This window comes from Dermochelys coriacea, chromosome 27 (assembly GCF_009764565.3).
Source record: "Dermochelys coriacea isolate rDerCor1 chromosome 27, rDerCor1.pri.v4, whole genome shotgun sequence".
Classification (NCBI taxonomy): Eukaryota; Metazoa; Chordata; order Testudines; family Dermochelyidae; genus Dermochelys; species Dermochelys coriacea.
The window spans coordinates 735,831-752,465 of NC_050094.1; the positions used below are offsets into that span (position 1 = coordinate 735,831).

A 16,635-nucleotide genomic window follows, 5' to 3' on the forward strand; every position below is an offset into this window, starting at 1 on the left:
AAGAAGGCTGGCACCCCAGAAGACCACAACTAACCCAGGCACCATAATAAAGAAGCTTCTGTCGCAACTGTGTGTGTGTGTGTGTGTGTTTCATGTTAAATGTTGTTTGTCTGGTAGCCAACCCTATTCGCTGGCCCATCAACATCCATGTAGTAAATGTATGGAAAAATGATTTCTGGATGATGGTACAATGTTGGATTAATCCATTAGTATTCAATCACACGAGCTGTTGTTTATGTTGGGAAAAGGGGTTTGCCCATTATGATAATGTAACGGCCGGCAGGCTATCACCAGGAGCCCCATCCAAATCTAGGTTGTCTCTGATGACTGGATACTCTAACACTATCATGGGAAATTGTACAGGTCATAAAGCCACAATACATAATATTGATTGCCTTAAGCTAGTACGGAAACAAAGAGGGGTCAGTCCTTTTAGGGTCCTGTATTCACCCCAACATGTGGAATACTGAAGGTCATGGGGTTTGCTTGGCAGCCAGGCAGGGACATTGACATTAGGATGTTAGTGGGGTTCAACAAGCCTCACCTACTTCAAGTCTGGGAATCAAGGCCCAGCACACTGACTATTCCCTCAGGGCAACAATTGCAAGTATCAGGAAACTGCACTAACGCACCTTGGCAGGTGGATATCCGGGACATAGGGGAACTGGGGCCCCCAGAATGGATCAAAGAAACCCAGGCAGTGAATATATTAAAAAACAGCCTAAAGTTCAACTACAATATCAGTGTCTGACAAATTTTCATAATATCCTTGCCCAACTAGATGAACATATGTTGCAAAATATCTGGGTAGAATTAAACTTTGAAGTAATTGCCACCGAAACTGATGTACAAAAATCAAGAAGACACCCCTGAATGGACCACATGTGGTAAAATTGGGAACAAGTTATTGTAATACTAATATGATCTCTAAAACAAACTGATCTGGACCTCACTGGGTTGAATGTATCCAAGGTCGTACCTCAATGCATCCCATATGTGCAAACTCTCCATAAGGGGTGGGCAGCATGGTTAAAATTATGCTATATTGAAAAATCCATAAAAAAAAGAACCACAAGGGATGTATTGAAAACTGCTTTGGGTGGAACTGGATTAGGAGTTGGAGTACTGGATGCTACTAACATAGCAATATTGGCAAACAAATTAAGTTATGCAAAAAGAAAAGGAGTACTTGTGGCACCTTAGAGACTAACAAATTTATTAGAGCATAAGCTTTCGTGAGCTACAGCTCACTTCATCGGATCCAATGAAGTGAGCTGTAGCTCACGAAAGCTTATGCTCTAATAAATTTGTTAGTCTCTAAGGTGCCACAAGTACTCCTTTTCTTTTTGCGAATACAGACTAACACGGCTGCTACTCTGAAACCTGAAATTAAGTTATGTTACAGCTGAAATACAAGAATTGGGAAAGCCCATCAGTGTATCCTTGTCAGAATTAGGAATAGGACAGCAATTATTTTCTAAAATACTGGCAGTGTGCCAACAGCAAGGGGAAAAGGATCTGTTACTTTTAGCAGGGACTATGGATACAATACAAGAAAATGTGGCCCTAGCATTCGCCTGTACACAGGCTCTGGAAATGAGTCAGCAGTTAGTTATTCAAATAATTCGGGAAAGCATGCAAGAAAATTTGCCTTTGGAAATAAAGTTGTTGTGGGAAAATGTTACAGAAGGGGAAAAGCAATTAATGGCATGGTGGAAATTGGTAAACTTTACATTGAATAAAAATCAAATGGTCCTATGGGCGTATGTTGTAACTGTACTCCGCAGCCTGACTATTGATATATATCCGGTGGTACCTGTGGGAATCCAGCTAATGGAAAATTTGGTTATGTATTCCGCTGATCATCATTCCTGGGCATATAAAGAAAACCAACAATGGAAAATCACTGATCCGTTTCAGCGTATGGCCCATGAAAATTTGGGATAAGTGTGTGAGGATCAAAATTTACAAGAAAGAGATGAATGTTTTTATGTAAAAGACAAAGGAACCAAAAGATGTATGTTTGATATACTCACTGAACAAAAGTCAGCTGTTGTGTATGCGGGAAAGGGATGTGTTTGTGTTAGAAGTCATTATCCTATTTTAGTAGTAGATGATAATGAACTGTATTTTATGACTTACTTAGTTAATAGATGTTTTTGCAACATTAGGAAAATTATAAGTTGTGATTTTGAATATTATGTACCTGTATGGCCTGTAAACTACTTGAAGTTTAAACTACAGTTGCATGATAATGTAATGCCTGTAATTTTAGGCATGAATATGACCATGATAAGAAAATTGTTGGTCCATCCTGTAATATTCACATTTACAATATATTGCACAGACAGGAGAACAAATACGTATTAAAGTACAACATAATAATACAAATATCAGCCAAGTGCTGAAAACTATTGCAGATGCAGGACATCACTCTTGGTGGGAAACACTATTAGGGTGGTTGCCTTCTGCAACTGGGGTGCGAAATATCATGCTTCACCCCATTGTGGTTATCACTGGAATTCAATTGGCTTTATTAGTGAGCATAGTAGCTTTGGCTTGCTGGATGAAGAGAACTGTTCGAAGATTACAGGAAGCTGGCATACAAAGTCAAATACGGCCCTTGTTAAAAATGTTATTAAGATGATGATTAAAAAAAGGGAACGGTACAGAGTTTAAGCGTAGAAGTTTCTTGTTATCAGGGAATAATATACAGATTATCAAGGGGTGCAAAATTCGGTTTAAGATCGGATGGTTATACCCAGGAGGCAAGCCCAAGCTTAGCAGGTCTGAGTATTGGTCTCCTGGAATAGTAATGACGGATTTGGTAAAAGCGTCATTAAGAAGGGGACTGTAAGGATCAGGCCTTTGTCTGCAGCTGTATTGTAAGACCTAAAGACTAAGGCCTTTGTCTGCAGCCAGATTAAAAGAGCAGCCAAGCAGCAGCCATTAGCTGAGAAGCAGGAAGTCACATCCTCACATTCCATCTAAATTACATTAAAACAATGTAATATCAGGCTGTTAAGAAGGAGACCCTGTCCTAATGGCCCCCACTATCACCAGATAAAGAAACAGATCTTAAAATGGTTAAAGAAAACTTAAAAACAATGAGGAGTGCTTGTGGCGCCTTAGAGATTAACAAATTTATTTGGGCATAAACTTTCGTGGGCTAAAACCCACTTCATCAGATGCATGGAGTGGAAAATACAGTAGGAAGATATGTATACACAGTACATGAAAAGATGGGAGTTGCCATATCAACTGGGGTGGGGAGGGTCAGTTCTAACAAGACAATTCAATTAAAGACACTTAAAGAAGAAGGTCAAGGAAAGTGTGGGCCCCTTATTGAATGAGGGAGGCAACCTAGTGACTGAGGATGTGGAAAAAGCTAATGTACTCAATGCTTTTTTTGCCTCTGTCTTCACGAACAAGATCAGCTCCCAGACTACTGCACTGGGCAGCACAGCATGGGGAGGAGGTGACCAGCCCTCTGTGGAGAAAGAAGTGATTCAGGACTATTTAGAAAAACTGGATGAGCACAAGTCCATGGGGCCGGATGTGCTGCATCCGAGAGTGCTCAAGGAGTTGGCGGATGTGATTGCAGAGCCATTGGTCATTATCTTTGAAAACTCATGGCCATTGGGGGAGGTCCCGGACAACTGGAAAAAGGCTAATGTAGTGCCCATCATTTAAAAAGGGAAGAAGGAGGATCCGGGGAACTACAGGCCAGTCAGCCTCACCTCAGTCCCTGGAAAAATCATGGAGCAGGTCCTCAAGGAATTAATTCTGAAGCATTTTGAGGAGAGGAAAGTGATCAGGAACAGTCAGCATGGATTCACCGAGGGCACGTCATGCCTGACTAATCTAATTGTCTTCTATGACGAGATAACTGGCTCTGTGGATGAGGGGAAAGCAGTGGACGTGTTGTTCCTTGACTTTAGCAAAGCTTTCGATATAGTCTTCCGCAGTATTCTTGCCAGCAAGTTAAAGAAGTATGGGCTGGATGAATGGACTATAAGTAGAATAAAAAGCTGGCTAGATCGTCGGGCTCAACGGGTAGTGATCAGTGGCTCCATGTCTAGTTGGCAGCCGGTATCAAGTGGAGTGCCCCAAGGATCAGTGCTGGGGCCGGTTTTGTTCAATATCTTCATTAATGATTTGGAGGATGGCGTGGATTGCACCCTTAGCAGATGACACTAAACTGGGAGGCGAGGTAAATATGCTGGAGGATAGGGATAGGATACAGAGGGACCTTTACAAATTAGAGGATTGGGCCAAAAGAAATCTGATGAGGTTCAAGAAGGACAAGTGCAGAGTCCTGCACTTAGGACGGAAGAATCCCATGCATCACTACAGACTAGGGACCGAATGGCTAGGCAGCAGTTCTGCAGAAAAGGACCTAGGGGTTACAGTGGACAAGAAGCTCCATATGAGTCAACAGTGTGCCCTTGTTGCCAAGAAGGCCAATGGCATTTTGGGATGTATAAATAGGGGCATTGCCAGCAGATTGAGGGACATGATCGTTCCCCTCTATTCAACATTGGTGAGGCCTCATCTGGAGTACTGTGTCCAGTTTTGGGCCCCACACTACAAGAAGGATGTGGAAAAATTGGAATGAGTCCAGCGGAGGGCAACAAAAATGATTAGGGGACTGGAACACATGACTTATGAGAAGAGGCTGAGGGAACTGGGATTGTTTAGTCTGCGGAAGAGAAGAATGAGGGGGGATTTGATAGCTGCTTTCAACTACCTGAAAGGGGGTTCCAAAGAGGATGGATCTAGACTGTTCTCAGTGGTAGCAGATGACAGAACAAGGAGTAATGGTTTCAAGTTGCAGTGGGGGAGGTTTAGGTTGGATATTAGGAAAAACTTTTTCACTAGGAGAGTGGTGAAACACTGGAATGCATTACCTAGGGAGGTTTCAGAGTAGCAGCCATGTTAGTCTGTATTCACAAAAAGAAAAGGAGGACTTGTGGCACCTTAGAGACTAACAAATGTATTTGAGCATAAGCTTTCGTGAGCTACAGCTCACTTCATCGGATGCATTCGGTGGAAAATACAGTGGGGAGATTTATATACACACACAGAGAACATGAAACAATGGGTTTTATCATACACACTGTAAGGAGAGTGATCACTCAAGATGAGCCACCACCAGCAGGTGGGGGGGGAGGAAGAAACCACCCTGCGGTGATAATCAAGGTGGGCCACCCCCAGCAGCCGACAAGAACGCCTGAGGAACAGTGGGGGGTGGAGAAAATAACATAGGGAAATAGTTTGTAAAATAGTTTGTAGAACTGAGGTCCCTTCCAACCCTGATATTCTATGATTCTATGATTCTATACCTTAACCAGTCATTTTACTGAAATATATCTAACATATTGTAATGTAATTCTCTGACCAATTATATCCCACTACCCTAATTAACTTACCCCTAGCAAAATTAATTATACAGCAGACAGAAACAATTAAAGAACCAGACAGAGACCATACAGGTAAACAATAGGAAAGTGGGGACCATAATGACAAAACAATAAAAAAATGAGGATTTCACAATCTCAACTATTGATAAGTGATTTCTTGACAGACAGGATGCTATCAAACTAAGTTTTCTTTCAGAGTGGTAGCCGTGTTAGTCTGTATCAGCAAAAACAATGACGAGTCTTTGTGGCACCTTAGAGACTAACAAATTTATCTGGGCATAAACTTTTGTGGGCTAAAACCCACTTCATCAGATGCATGGAGTGGAAAATACAGTAGGAAGATATATATATACACAGTATCATAGAATCATAGAATATCAGGGTTGGAAGGGACCTCAGGAGGTCTTCTAGTCCAACCCCCTGCTCAAAGCAGGATCCAACACCAACTAAATCATCCCAGCCAGGGCTTTGTCAAACCTGACCTTAAAAACCTCTAAGGAAGGAGATTCCATCACCTCCATAGGTAACCTATTCCAGTGTTTCACCACCCTCCTAGTGAAAAAGTTTTTCCTAATATCCAACCTAAACCTCCCCCACTGCAACTTGAGACCATTACTCCTTGTTTTGTCATCTGCTACCACTGAGAACAGCCCAGCTCCATCCTCTTTGGAACCCCCTTCAGGTAGTTGAAAGCAGCTATCAAATCCCCCCTCATTCTTCTCTTCCGCAGACTAAACAATCCCAGTTCCCTGAGCCTTTCCTCATAAGTCATGTGTTCCAGTCCCCTAATCATTTTTGTTGCCCTCCGCTGAACTCTTTCCAATTTTTCCACATCCTTCTTGTAGTGTGGGGCCCAAAACTGGACACAGTGCTGAGGGTGCAATCCACGCCATCCTCCAAATCATTAATGAAGATATTGAACAAAACCGGCCCCAGGACTGACCCTTGGGGCACTCCACTTGATACCGGCTGCCAACTAGACATGGAGCCACTGATCACTACTCGTTGAGCCCGACAATCTAGCCAACTTTCTATCCACCTTATAGTCCATTCATCCAGCCCATACTTCTTTAATTTGTTGGCAAGAATACTGTGGGAGACCGTGTCAAAAGCTTTGCTAAAATCAAGGAACAACATGTCCACTGCTTTCCCCTCATCCACAAAGCCAGTTATCTCGTCATAAATAAATAATCCCAGTTCCCTCAGCCTCTCCTCATAAGTCATGTCCAGCCCCTTAATCATTTTTGTTGCCCTCTGCTGGACTCTTTCCAATTTTTCCACATCCTTCTTGTAGTGTGGGTATAGCTAAGCAGGGCTCAAGTTTCACTATATAAACTGGGGTCCAAGAAGGAGACCAGCTGGGAAGAGAAGAATAAGAAGAAGGAAAAACTTGGAAGAAGAATAACTCACCCCCAAGACTCAGCCTAAGATCAGAGCTGTTAAGAATCCTCTGCATGATTGTGACGTGCAGCAGCTAGGACCCAGACAAGACCAACCTTGCCTGGCCAACAGGGAAAGTTCGCCTGCGTGATCAGGACTGGTGAGCATGGCATTGTAGGCTTAATGTGCATTCTGCTTTGTAATTATTAATAAATAGAGGATCAGGATATTACCGTGTAAGGCTCTTTCACTGGTAAAAGGTCCTGCACATCTGCAGAAGTAGTATACACCCTACATATTCGGAAAGGGTGTGGGTACTTAAATTGACCAGGTTAGTTATAGAGTCATAGAGTCATAGACTTTAAGGTCAGAAGGGACCATTATGATCATCTAGTCTGACCTTCTGCACAACGCAGGCAATAAAATCTCACCCACCCACTCCTGTAATAAACCCCTAACCTATGTCTGAGCTACTGAAGTCCTCAAATCATGGTTTAAAGACTTCAAGGTGCAGAGAATCCTCCAACAAGTGATCCGTGCCCCACGCTGCAGGGCCTCTGCCAATCTGCCCTGGAGGAAAATTCCTTCCCGACCCCATATATGTCGATCAGCAAAACCCTGAGCATGTGGCCAAGACTCACCAGCCAGACACCCAGGAAAGAATTCTCTATCGTAACTCAGATCCCACCCCATCTAACATCCCATCACAGACCATTTGGCATATTTACCACTAATTGTCAAAGATCAATTAATTTCCAAAAATTAGGCTATCCCATCATACCATCCCCTCCATAAACTTATCAAGCTTAGTCTTGAAGCCAGATATGTCTTTTGCCCCCACCGCTTCCCTAGGAAGGCTGTTCCAGAACTTCACTCCTCTGATGGTTAGAAACCTGGGTCTAATTTCAAGTCCAAACTTCCTGATGGCCAGTTTATATCCATTTGTTCTTGTGTCCACATTGGTATTGAGCTTAAATAATTCCTCTCCCTCCTACTTTTTATACTTAATAAAATCACTTTTGTTTATTAATTAACCCAGAGTAAGTGATTAATACCTGGGGCAGCAAACAGCTGTGCACATCTCTCTATCAATGTTATAGAGGGTGAACAATTTATGAATTTACCCTGTATAAACTTTATACAGAGTAAAACGGATTTATTTGGGGTTCAGGCTCCCAGAAAGGCTGAACACTGGACGCTGGGAAAGTCCCTGTTAACTGAGAAGCCCCTGGCTGAGTGAATCTCCGTTTCAGTGAACTGCAGAGAGGCATGGCCCAATCTCTGGGTCTGTGCTGGAGCTGACTGGAGTGTCTAACTCAGCAAGACAGGAGTGGAGGGGCACCTGTTCTGGCAGGAGGGTTATTCTCAGTGGTATCCCAGCTCATCGAGTGACAATCTTGAGGGGAGTCTCTGTGACTGAACCCATCACAATCTCCTCCAGAGGCAACCTCACCAGGGAAGGAGACTGCAGCCTTGGTGAGAGGAAAACTTGGAAGAGGGACCTCCTACTTCGGTCTCCCATTCTACCTTTCAATGCCAGTTCTCTACCGTGTCCATTTCCACTCCCTCTCACAGAAAAGAAGCCAGTCTCCAGAGGGTGATGGGCTGTCTCTTCTTCTAGGCTTTCAATATCAAGAAACAGCCATGGGAGTCCAGTGATGCATTTGGCTTCTCGGGCCCTCTTAGAAAACAAGGATCTCTTGAATGGGATTTTGATTTTAGGAATGGGGCTTTGGAGAAGGGTCTTGAGCCAGTACCAACTCCTAAATCCCCCCTGGAAGTCCTAACAGCTTCTTCCTTCAACATTAACCGAAATCAAGATTCGCTTCCATTTCAGGCTCAGAAGTGTACTGTAGGTGGATGGAGTATCTATTGAGGAAGCGTCCCTCACTCAACCATCAAAAGCATTAGGTACGGGACTACTACAGACACCAACCCCCGAAATGAACAGCAGGTCTTAACCCTGATCTTCCCCCTAGGATGTGTCATAGCAAAGTTATACATCTAAGAACAAGGAATGCAGGCCACACCTGAATGGGGAATGGCATCTCGGAAATCAGTGACTCGCAGAAAGGATATGGGGGTCATTGCAAACAAACAACTCACCATGGGTTCCATATTTGAGTCTGTGGAACAAAGAGCGAATGCAATCCTTGGATGTATAAACAGGAGTAATGACTAGGAATAAGGAGATGATTTTTACATGTATAATTCAGCATTGGTGAGACCGATACAAGAATACTGCATATAGGTTCGGTGTCCACACTTTAAAAAGGATGTTGAAAAACTGAAGAGGGTGCAGAAAAGAGCCTCAAAAATTATTCAAAGGCTGAAGAAAATGCCTTGGATTGAGAGATTTGAAGAGCTCAACCTGTTAGTTTTTCAAAAAAGAGATTAAGACTGACTTGATTATAATGTGTAAGGACCTTCATGGGGAGCAAATACTCAGCACTGAGGGTCTCTTTAATCCAGTGAAGAAGGCTTAACAAGAACCAATGGCTGGAAGCTGAAGCCAGACAAATTCCAATTAGAAATAATGTCCCCCTTTTTTACAATGAGGGTGATTAACCACTGGAACAGGCTGCCAAGAGAAATGGTGGATTCTCTCTCTCTCTTCTTGTCTTCAGATGCCTTTCTGGAAGAGATGCTTCAAACAAACACCAGTTACTGGGCGTAGTATAGGGACAACTGGGTGAAATGAATGGCCTACGATACACAGTAGGTCAGACCAGATGATCTAATGGTCACTTTTGGCCTTAAACTATATGAATCAAAATAATTGAGCTAGATTAGGAACAGCTGTTCTCATGAAACTAGAGCTAATATCTTACTGTCGTTTTCTGGGAGGGGAATTACTATTTGAACTAATACTACATCTAGATAAATATATATAACGTCTGAGGCCTTTTTCTGCAGTCATTTTGGGAGAGCAGCAGCCACGAGCCAAGAAGCAGAAAGTCACATCCTCACATTCCTTCTACATTATATCAAAACAATGTAATATCCGATGCTTAAGAAGGTGCCCCTCCTAATAGTACCCACCATCACCAGATAACCAAGGAATCTCTTAAGATATTTAAAGAAAACTTTGTTTGATAGCATTCTGTCTAGCAAGGAATCACTTATCAACAATTGTGATTGTAAAATCTATACTTTTTATTGTTTTGCTTTTGTGTTTCCTATTTCTCTATTGTTTATCTGTATGGTCTCTGTCGGGTTCTGTGATTGTTTCTGTCTGTTTCATAACTAATTTTGCTAGGTGTAAATCAACTATGGTGGTAATTCTTGGTTAAAGAATTGTTTCATAATGGGCTAGATCGGTGAAAAATACTGTACTTTAGTTTAAAATGACTGGTTACAGTATAGCTAAGCAGAACTCAAGTTTCACTATATGAACTGGGGTCCAAAAGGAAGTTCTTTGGAACCAATTCCAGGACCTAGCCACAAGATCAGAGCTGCCAGACTTCAACATGCTGCCAATCACATCATGAAGAAGCTGGAGTCCCTGCATGACCTGATCCTGACTGGGCAGCAGGAAAAGTTAATCTGCCTTATTGGGAGTGTTGAGCATTGTAGGCTTAGCATGTGCATTCTGTTTTGGTAACTGTTAATAAATAGAGGTTAAGGCTATTACTGTGTAAGGTTCTTTCACTGGTAAAAGACCCCGCAGACCCAAAGAGCACTGAGTACACAGGGAAGGGATGTTTGCCATGAGTCCACAGGGAATGGGTGTTATACCCTGAACCCTTGGAGGGGTAGAGCTCTGATCCCACAGAGAAATAGAGTCTGGAGCCCACGGAGGGGTAAAGTTGGGGCCTTATATCCTGAGCCCCAAACGGTAAAGCATGAGATGCCTAAATTAACAGGGTTACACCTTGAGCCCACAGAAGGGTAAAGGTGGGTGCCCTTGAGAGTGTGCAGGTAACAAATAAATGAACTCCTGCCCAGGAAAAAACAAATACACATGCATAAACAAAAAGTTGGTGAGCCAAGAAAGTCAGGGGAGCAGAGGAAGTCCTGACCTGCTGCTCAGGTGACTGGAAGAAACTGAGAGTACCGGGGGCGGGGTTCCCTATTTTGGATAAGTTAGATGTAGTCAAGTCAGCAGATCCCAATGAAATTCATATCAGGGTACTTAGTGAACTAGCTGAAGCAATCTCAGAGCTCTTAGCAATTATCTTCAAGGAATTATAGAGGATGGGTGAGGGGCCAGAGAACTGGAGAAGGGTAAATATAGTACCTAGATTTAAAAAGCAAACAAAGAGAGCTGGTGAATTATAGACCAGTCAGCCTAACTTCAATACGTGGAATGATACCGGAACAAATTATTAAACAATTGATGGGTAATAGCAGAAAGCCAGCATCGACTTACAAGAAAAATCATATCAAACCCACCTAATTTCCATCTTTGACAGTATTACTGGCCTGGTGGATGGGGGTACGCAGTAGGTGTGATATATTATGATTTTAGTCAGGCTTTTGACAAATTCTCATAAGCCAACTAGGGAAATTCGGTCTACTTTAAATTATTATAACGTGGGTGCACAACTGGTTGAAAGACCAGACTCAAAGAGAAGGAGCAACAAATTGTTGTGGGATCTGGAGTGTCTGAGTTATGAAGAAAGATCAAAAGGAACAGAAATATATAATTTAGCTATGTGACAACTAATGGCGGACCTGACCAGAGTCTGCAGATATGAGAGGGGTATAAACTCAAACAGGCTAGTTACACCCTGAGCCCTACAAATTGGGTAAGGGTAGGTGTTTTTTGCCTGGAGCCCTATGAATTGGGGAAAGGTGGGATGCCCTAATGTGTGCAGGTAACAAAATGTAGCAGCCTGGCTGCTGGGGCTGGGGCTGGAGCCTGAGCTGGGGACCCAGCGAGGGGGGTAATGTCTCTCCAATGCCAGCGATAGCCCCTTAGCACAAGCCTGAGTCACTTAACTGAGATTTGCAGCTGTGCAGGTTGTTTTTTTGCTATGTAGATGGAAGAACAGCCCCACTGGCTCAGAGCCTTTGTCCGTCTAGCCCAGTCCATGTCCCTGATTGTGGCCGGTGCCAGATGCTTTAGAGGGAATGAACAGAACAGGCCACCATAGAGTGAGCCAACCCCCCTCATCCAGGCCCAGCTTCTGGCAGTCAGAGATTAGGGACACCCAGAGCATGGGGTACATCCCTGCCCTCCTGGCTAATAGCTATTGGTGGGCCTGTCCTCGTTCTTTTTTGAACCCTGTTATAGCGTTGGCCTTCACAACATCCTCTAGAAAGGAGTTCCACAGGTTGACTGTGCATTGTGTGAAGAAATGCTTCCTTCTGTTTGTTTTAAACCTGCTGCCTATTCATTTCATTGGGTGACCCCTAGTTCTTGTGTTATGAGGAGGAGTAAATAACACGCCCTTATTCACTGTCTCCACCCCAGTCATGAGTTTACAGACCTCGATCATCTCCCCCTCAGTCGTCTCTTTTCCAAGCTGAGAAGTCCCAGGCTTATTAATCTCTCCTCCTACGGCAACCGTTCCAGACCCTCAGCATTTCTGTTCCCCTTCTCTGAACCTTTTCCAATTCCAATATTTTTTTTCAAGATGGGGTGACCACATCTGCCCATAGTGTTCCTGGTGTGGGCGTTCCATGGATTTATACAGAGGCAACATGACATAGATATATCTAAGAGAACGGTGCAGGGTTGGGTGATTAACCCGTTAGCAAGGGGAGCCAGCTCATCAGCTGGGGGCTGTTAACAGGGAGGAGGCAGGGGGGCATCTGGAAGCCCGAGGGTCTCAGCGAGGTGACTCCTCCCTCCCCGACTCACCTGAGCCTAGGGGGACGCTGACACTTGAGAAAAGCCTGATGGGGCTGGGATGTGATGCAGTAAATAAAGTGCTGGGGGGGACACACGTATGGGTGGGGGGGAGGGCAGCTCTCAACGAGACAGCCAGGGATAGAGGGTGCGCCCGGGCCACCTCCCCAGCACTGACAATGCCGAATGGAGCATGTGAGGGCAGTATGGAACAGAGCACGTATGCATATGTGTACCAGCACGTGTGTGTGGGTGTACCTGCGTGTGTACATACCAGTGCAGGTGCATGCACATGTGTGGGTGTACATGTGTTTTGTGTACCAGCGTGTATGGGTGTGGGTGTACCAGTGCATGTGTGGGTGCGCTAGCCTGTGTAGGTGTACCAGGGGTGCATATATCAGCATGTATGAGAAGGGGGTGCCCAGGTGTGGGTGTACCAGTGTGTGTGAGGAAGGGGTGCACACTTGTGAGTGTACCAGTGCATGTGCAGGTGGGTGCCCATGTGGGTGTACTAGCGCGTGTGAGGAGGGGGTGCCCAGGTGTGGGTGTACCAATGCACGTGCAGGGGCGTGCCCAGGTGTGGATGTACCAGTGTGTGTGTGGGGAGGTGCAGGTCAGGTGTACCAGTGTGTGTGTGCAGGGTGGGTGCCCGGGGGTGTGTGTACCAGCCTGTGTGCAGGGTGAGTGCCCGGGGGAGTCTGTACTAGTGCATGTGTGCAGGGTGGATGCCCAGAGGTGTGCGTACCAGCATGTGTGTGCAGGGTGGGTGCCCAGGGGAGTCTGTAACAGCGCGTGTGTGCAGGGTGGGTGCCCGGGGGTGTGCGTACCAGCGCGTGTGTGCAGGGTGGGTGCTCGGGGGAGTCTGTACCAGCGCGTGTGTGCAGGGTGGGTGACCAGAGGTGTTATACCAGCGTGTGTGTGCAGGATGGGTGCCCGGGAGAATCTGTACCAGCATGTGTTGGGGGGGGTGCCCGGGGGTGTGCGTACCAGTGCGTGTGTGCAGGGTGGGTGCCCGGGGGTGTGCGTACCAGCACGTGTGTGCAGGGTGGGTGCCCGGGGGTGTTCGTACCAGCGCGTGTGTGCAGGGTGGGTGCCCGGGGGTGTGCGTACCAGCACGTGTGTGCAGGGTGGGTGCCCGGGGGAGTCTGTACCAGCGCGTGTGTGCAGGGTGGGTGCCCGGGAGAGTCTGTACCAGCACGTGTGTGTGTGGGGGTGCCTGGGGGTGTGCGTACCAGCACGTGTGTGCAGGGTGGGTGTCCGGGGCTGTGCGTACCAGCACGTGTGTGCAGGGTGGGTGCCCGGGGGTGTGCGTACCAGCACGTGTGTGCAGGGTGGGTGTCCGGGGGTGTGTGTACCAGCCTGTGTGCAGGGTGGGTGCCCGGGGGAGTCTGTACCAGTGCGTGTGTGCAGGGTGGGTGCCCGGGGGTATGTGTACCAGCACGTGTGTGCAGGGTGGGTGCCCGGGGGAGTCTGTACCAGCGCGTATGTGCAGGGTGGGTGCCCGGGAGAGTCTGTACCAGCACGTGTGTGTGTGGGGGTGCCTGGGGGTGTGCGTACCAGCGCGTGTGTGCAGGGTGGGTGCCCGGGGCTGTGCGTACCAGCACGTGTGTGCAGGGTGGGTGCCCGGGGGTGTGCGTACCAGCACGTGTGTGCAGGGTGGGTGTCCGGGGGTGTGTGTACCAGCCTGTGTGCAGGGTGGGTGCCCGGGGGAGTCTGTACCAGTGCGTGTGTGCAGGGTGGGTGCCCGGGGGTATGTGTACCAGCCTGTGTGCAGGGTGGGTGCCTGGGGGTGTGTCTACCAGTGCGTGTGGGGGGGGTGTGTGCAGGAGGCTCACACGTGGTCTCCAGGAGCCATGCTGACCCCGTTTAATCAGCTCCATTCTGAGCTGGCGCAGTGGGGTACAGGAGTGCCAGGACCCTGCTCTACCTGTTCACAGGTGCAGCCTTGACTTCTGCTCTTCCCTGGGCCATGCACAAGCTGCCCAGGCTCCCTGCACCAACCACAGCCAAGCCCCCCCGCCCCCCAGCCCATGTGTCCCCCCTGGCCGGGCGCTCGGAGAGCCTCCCAGCCAGAGGAGCCCTGCACAGGGCTCTCCACCCTGGAGCGACACCAGGTACCAGCTGGGGAGGGGCAGAATTCCCCCGGGCCATGGGGGGGGCCTAGCTCTGAAACATCTGGCATGGGCCACTGAGAAGGGGGCAGGACCGGGGGGCTTGTTGCCCAGTTCCAGGCTGGGGGGCAGGACTAGGGAGCCCATTGGCCAGCTCCGGGTGGGGGAAGGAGGCCCAACCCGCCCCCCGCCCTGTGTCCCTCTGCGCTGCAGGGCCATACCTGATAGACATGCTCCACCCTGGGCCCGTGTTCCTCCAGCCGGCGGCTGCCCTCCACCTGTTCCCAGCCCGCCACTGGCAGCACCACGGTGGCTGGCAGCGAATTCCTGTGGGAGCCAAGGGGGCAGGCTGAGGGCTCCCACTTTCGAACACTAGGTCCCGGCCCCACTCACCCCAGGGTCGGCTGCAGGCTCCGGCTAGCCCCAGGCTCAGCAGGGCTCCCCGAGCGGGGCTGCTGCGCTCCAGAGAGGGAGGCCATGTGGCGCTAACCCCAGCCCTGCCAGAGGTGCAGTCGGAGGGCACCAGGCGGCACTGAGTGGTGTCTCAGCCACCGCCACTCCCCAACCCCACCATGCTCTGGATCCCAGCCGCACCAGGGAACTTCCCCCAGGGCACCAGGACCCGCTCGGCCCATGCCCCGTGCCCGCGGTGCCCTCACCCTCGCAGGTCCAGCAGCGCTGCAGCCTTGATGGGGATCTGCACTTGCTCCACGTTGCTGTGGGGGCTGTGGCTGTTCTTGCTGCAGCCAAAGGGGAAAAGCCAGGTCAGCCGCAGCACTCGGCGGGGCCCTGCTGGGACAGAGCTGGGCAGAGGCGACGAGCGCGAGGGGCTACAGAAGGGGACAGGAACTCCTGGGTCCTATTCCTGGCCTCGGAGGGAACTGGGGCTAGTGGCTAGAGCAGGGGACTGGGCCCCAGGACTTCTGGGTCCTATTCCTGCTTCCACTCCTGGGCAACCTGGGGCTGCAAGCTCCCGGGAGGGCTAATTCGGTAACGTTCCCAAAGCGCTTTGAGATCCCTGGGAGCCTTTCCCGCTGCTCTGGGCTAAGCTTTGCCCCACTCAGAGCCCAGGGCCTGGGGCAGGTTGGCAGTGGGGCGGGAGCTGTGGCCCCTGCCTGGGCTCTGCCCCAGAGTGACCGATGGGTGGGGTGAAAGGAGTGTCCCAAGCCAGCCAGCATGGCCTGGGGAGGCTCAGGGAGCCGGGCACTTGCCAGGCCGCTGCGGGGGGGGCAGGCCTCCATCACCTCCGCAGCTGCAGCTGGAACTCGATGGTGTCACTGGCATCCTCCAGGTTACTGACACTGAGCGCCATGTCCACAGCAATCTGCGGGGAGAGGGTAACTGGTGTTTGCCTGGCCAGAGGGCGTGGGCAGGGCTCCTCAGCCAGGGGTGGAGGGCGCAGGCAAAGCCCCTTCTTAGCTCCAGGAGGCTCAGACACCATGGTGATGGGCACTCCAGGAGTACAGACAGTCCGTGGGGGGCACCTGGGGAAGCAACTTTGTGCTGGTGTGGGGCAGGTTGAGCTGGGGGGATCGCAGCTCTGGGCAACACCATGCTCGGGTACCTCCATCACCGATGGACAGCGCAAGGTGCCCAGGAGCTGGTGGGCGAAGGCGTGTCCGGCCAGGGGCCCATCACCCGAGGAAGGGCAGCCCGGAGGCGGCAGTGATGGGTGGCGCTTGCGGGGGGAGGAAACGCCCCTACCTTGGTGCCGCTCTTCATGGGGTTCCCCAGCTCGCAGATCACCACACGCGTCTCGTTCTCCTTCTTGGGGTTACAGATAAGCTTCTCCAGCCCCTACAGCCGGGGGACAGCAGCAGGGGGTTACTACGGGAGCAGCAGAGAACAGCTGGGGGCAGGAAGCTGAGGACGTTCACCATGGGGTGGGCCTGGATGGGGCCCGGATACACCCACGTGGGAGCTT

General features: G+C 48.8%; 1 protein-coding gene across 5 annotated transcripts in view; it reads right to left on the bottom strand.

The window, feature by feature from the left end:
• Window positions 1-16,635, bottom strand: part of ITGA2B (integrin subunit alpha 2b) — a 76,009-nt gene that overhangs the window by 34,973 nt on the left and 24,401 nt on the right. For 4 of the 5 annotated variants that reach the window (XR_006277226.1, XR_006277227.1, XM_038385753.2 and 1 more), the window contains exons 21-24: window positions 16,416-16,508; window positions 15,956-16,035; window positions 15,371-15,451; window positions 14,933-15,038 (exon numbers count right to left, since the gene is read on the bottom strand). Coding sequence is in view for 3 of the 5 variants with exons in the window: in XM_038385753.2 (XP_038241681.1) it covers window positions 14,933-15,038; window positions 15,371-15,451; window positions 15,956-16,035; window positions 16,416-16,508 (360 nt within the window). In the remaining 2 variants the exon portion in view is untranslated. Of the gene's footprint in view, window positions 1-12,126; window positions 12,168-14,932; window positions 15,039-15,370; window positions 15,452-15,955; window positions 16,036-16,415; window positions 16,509-16,635 lie in introns of those variants that run through there. The other variant, XM_043503300.1, reaches the window with a different exon arrangement.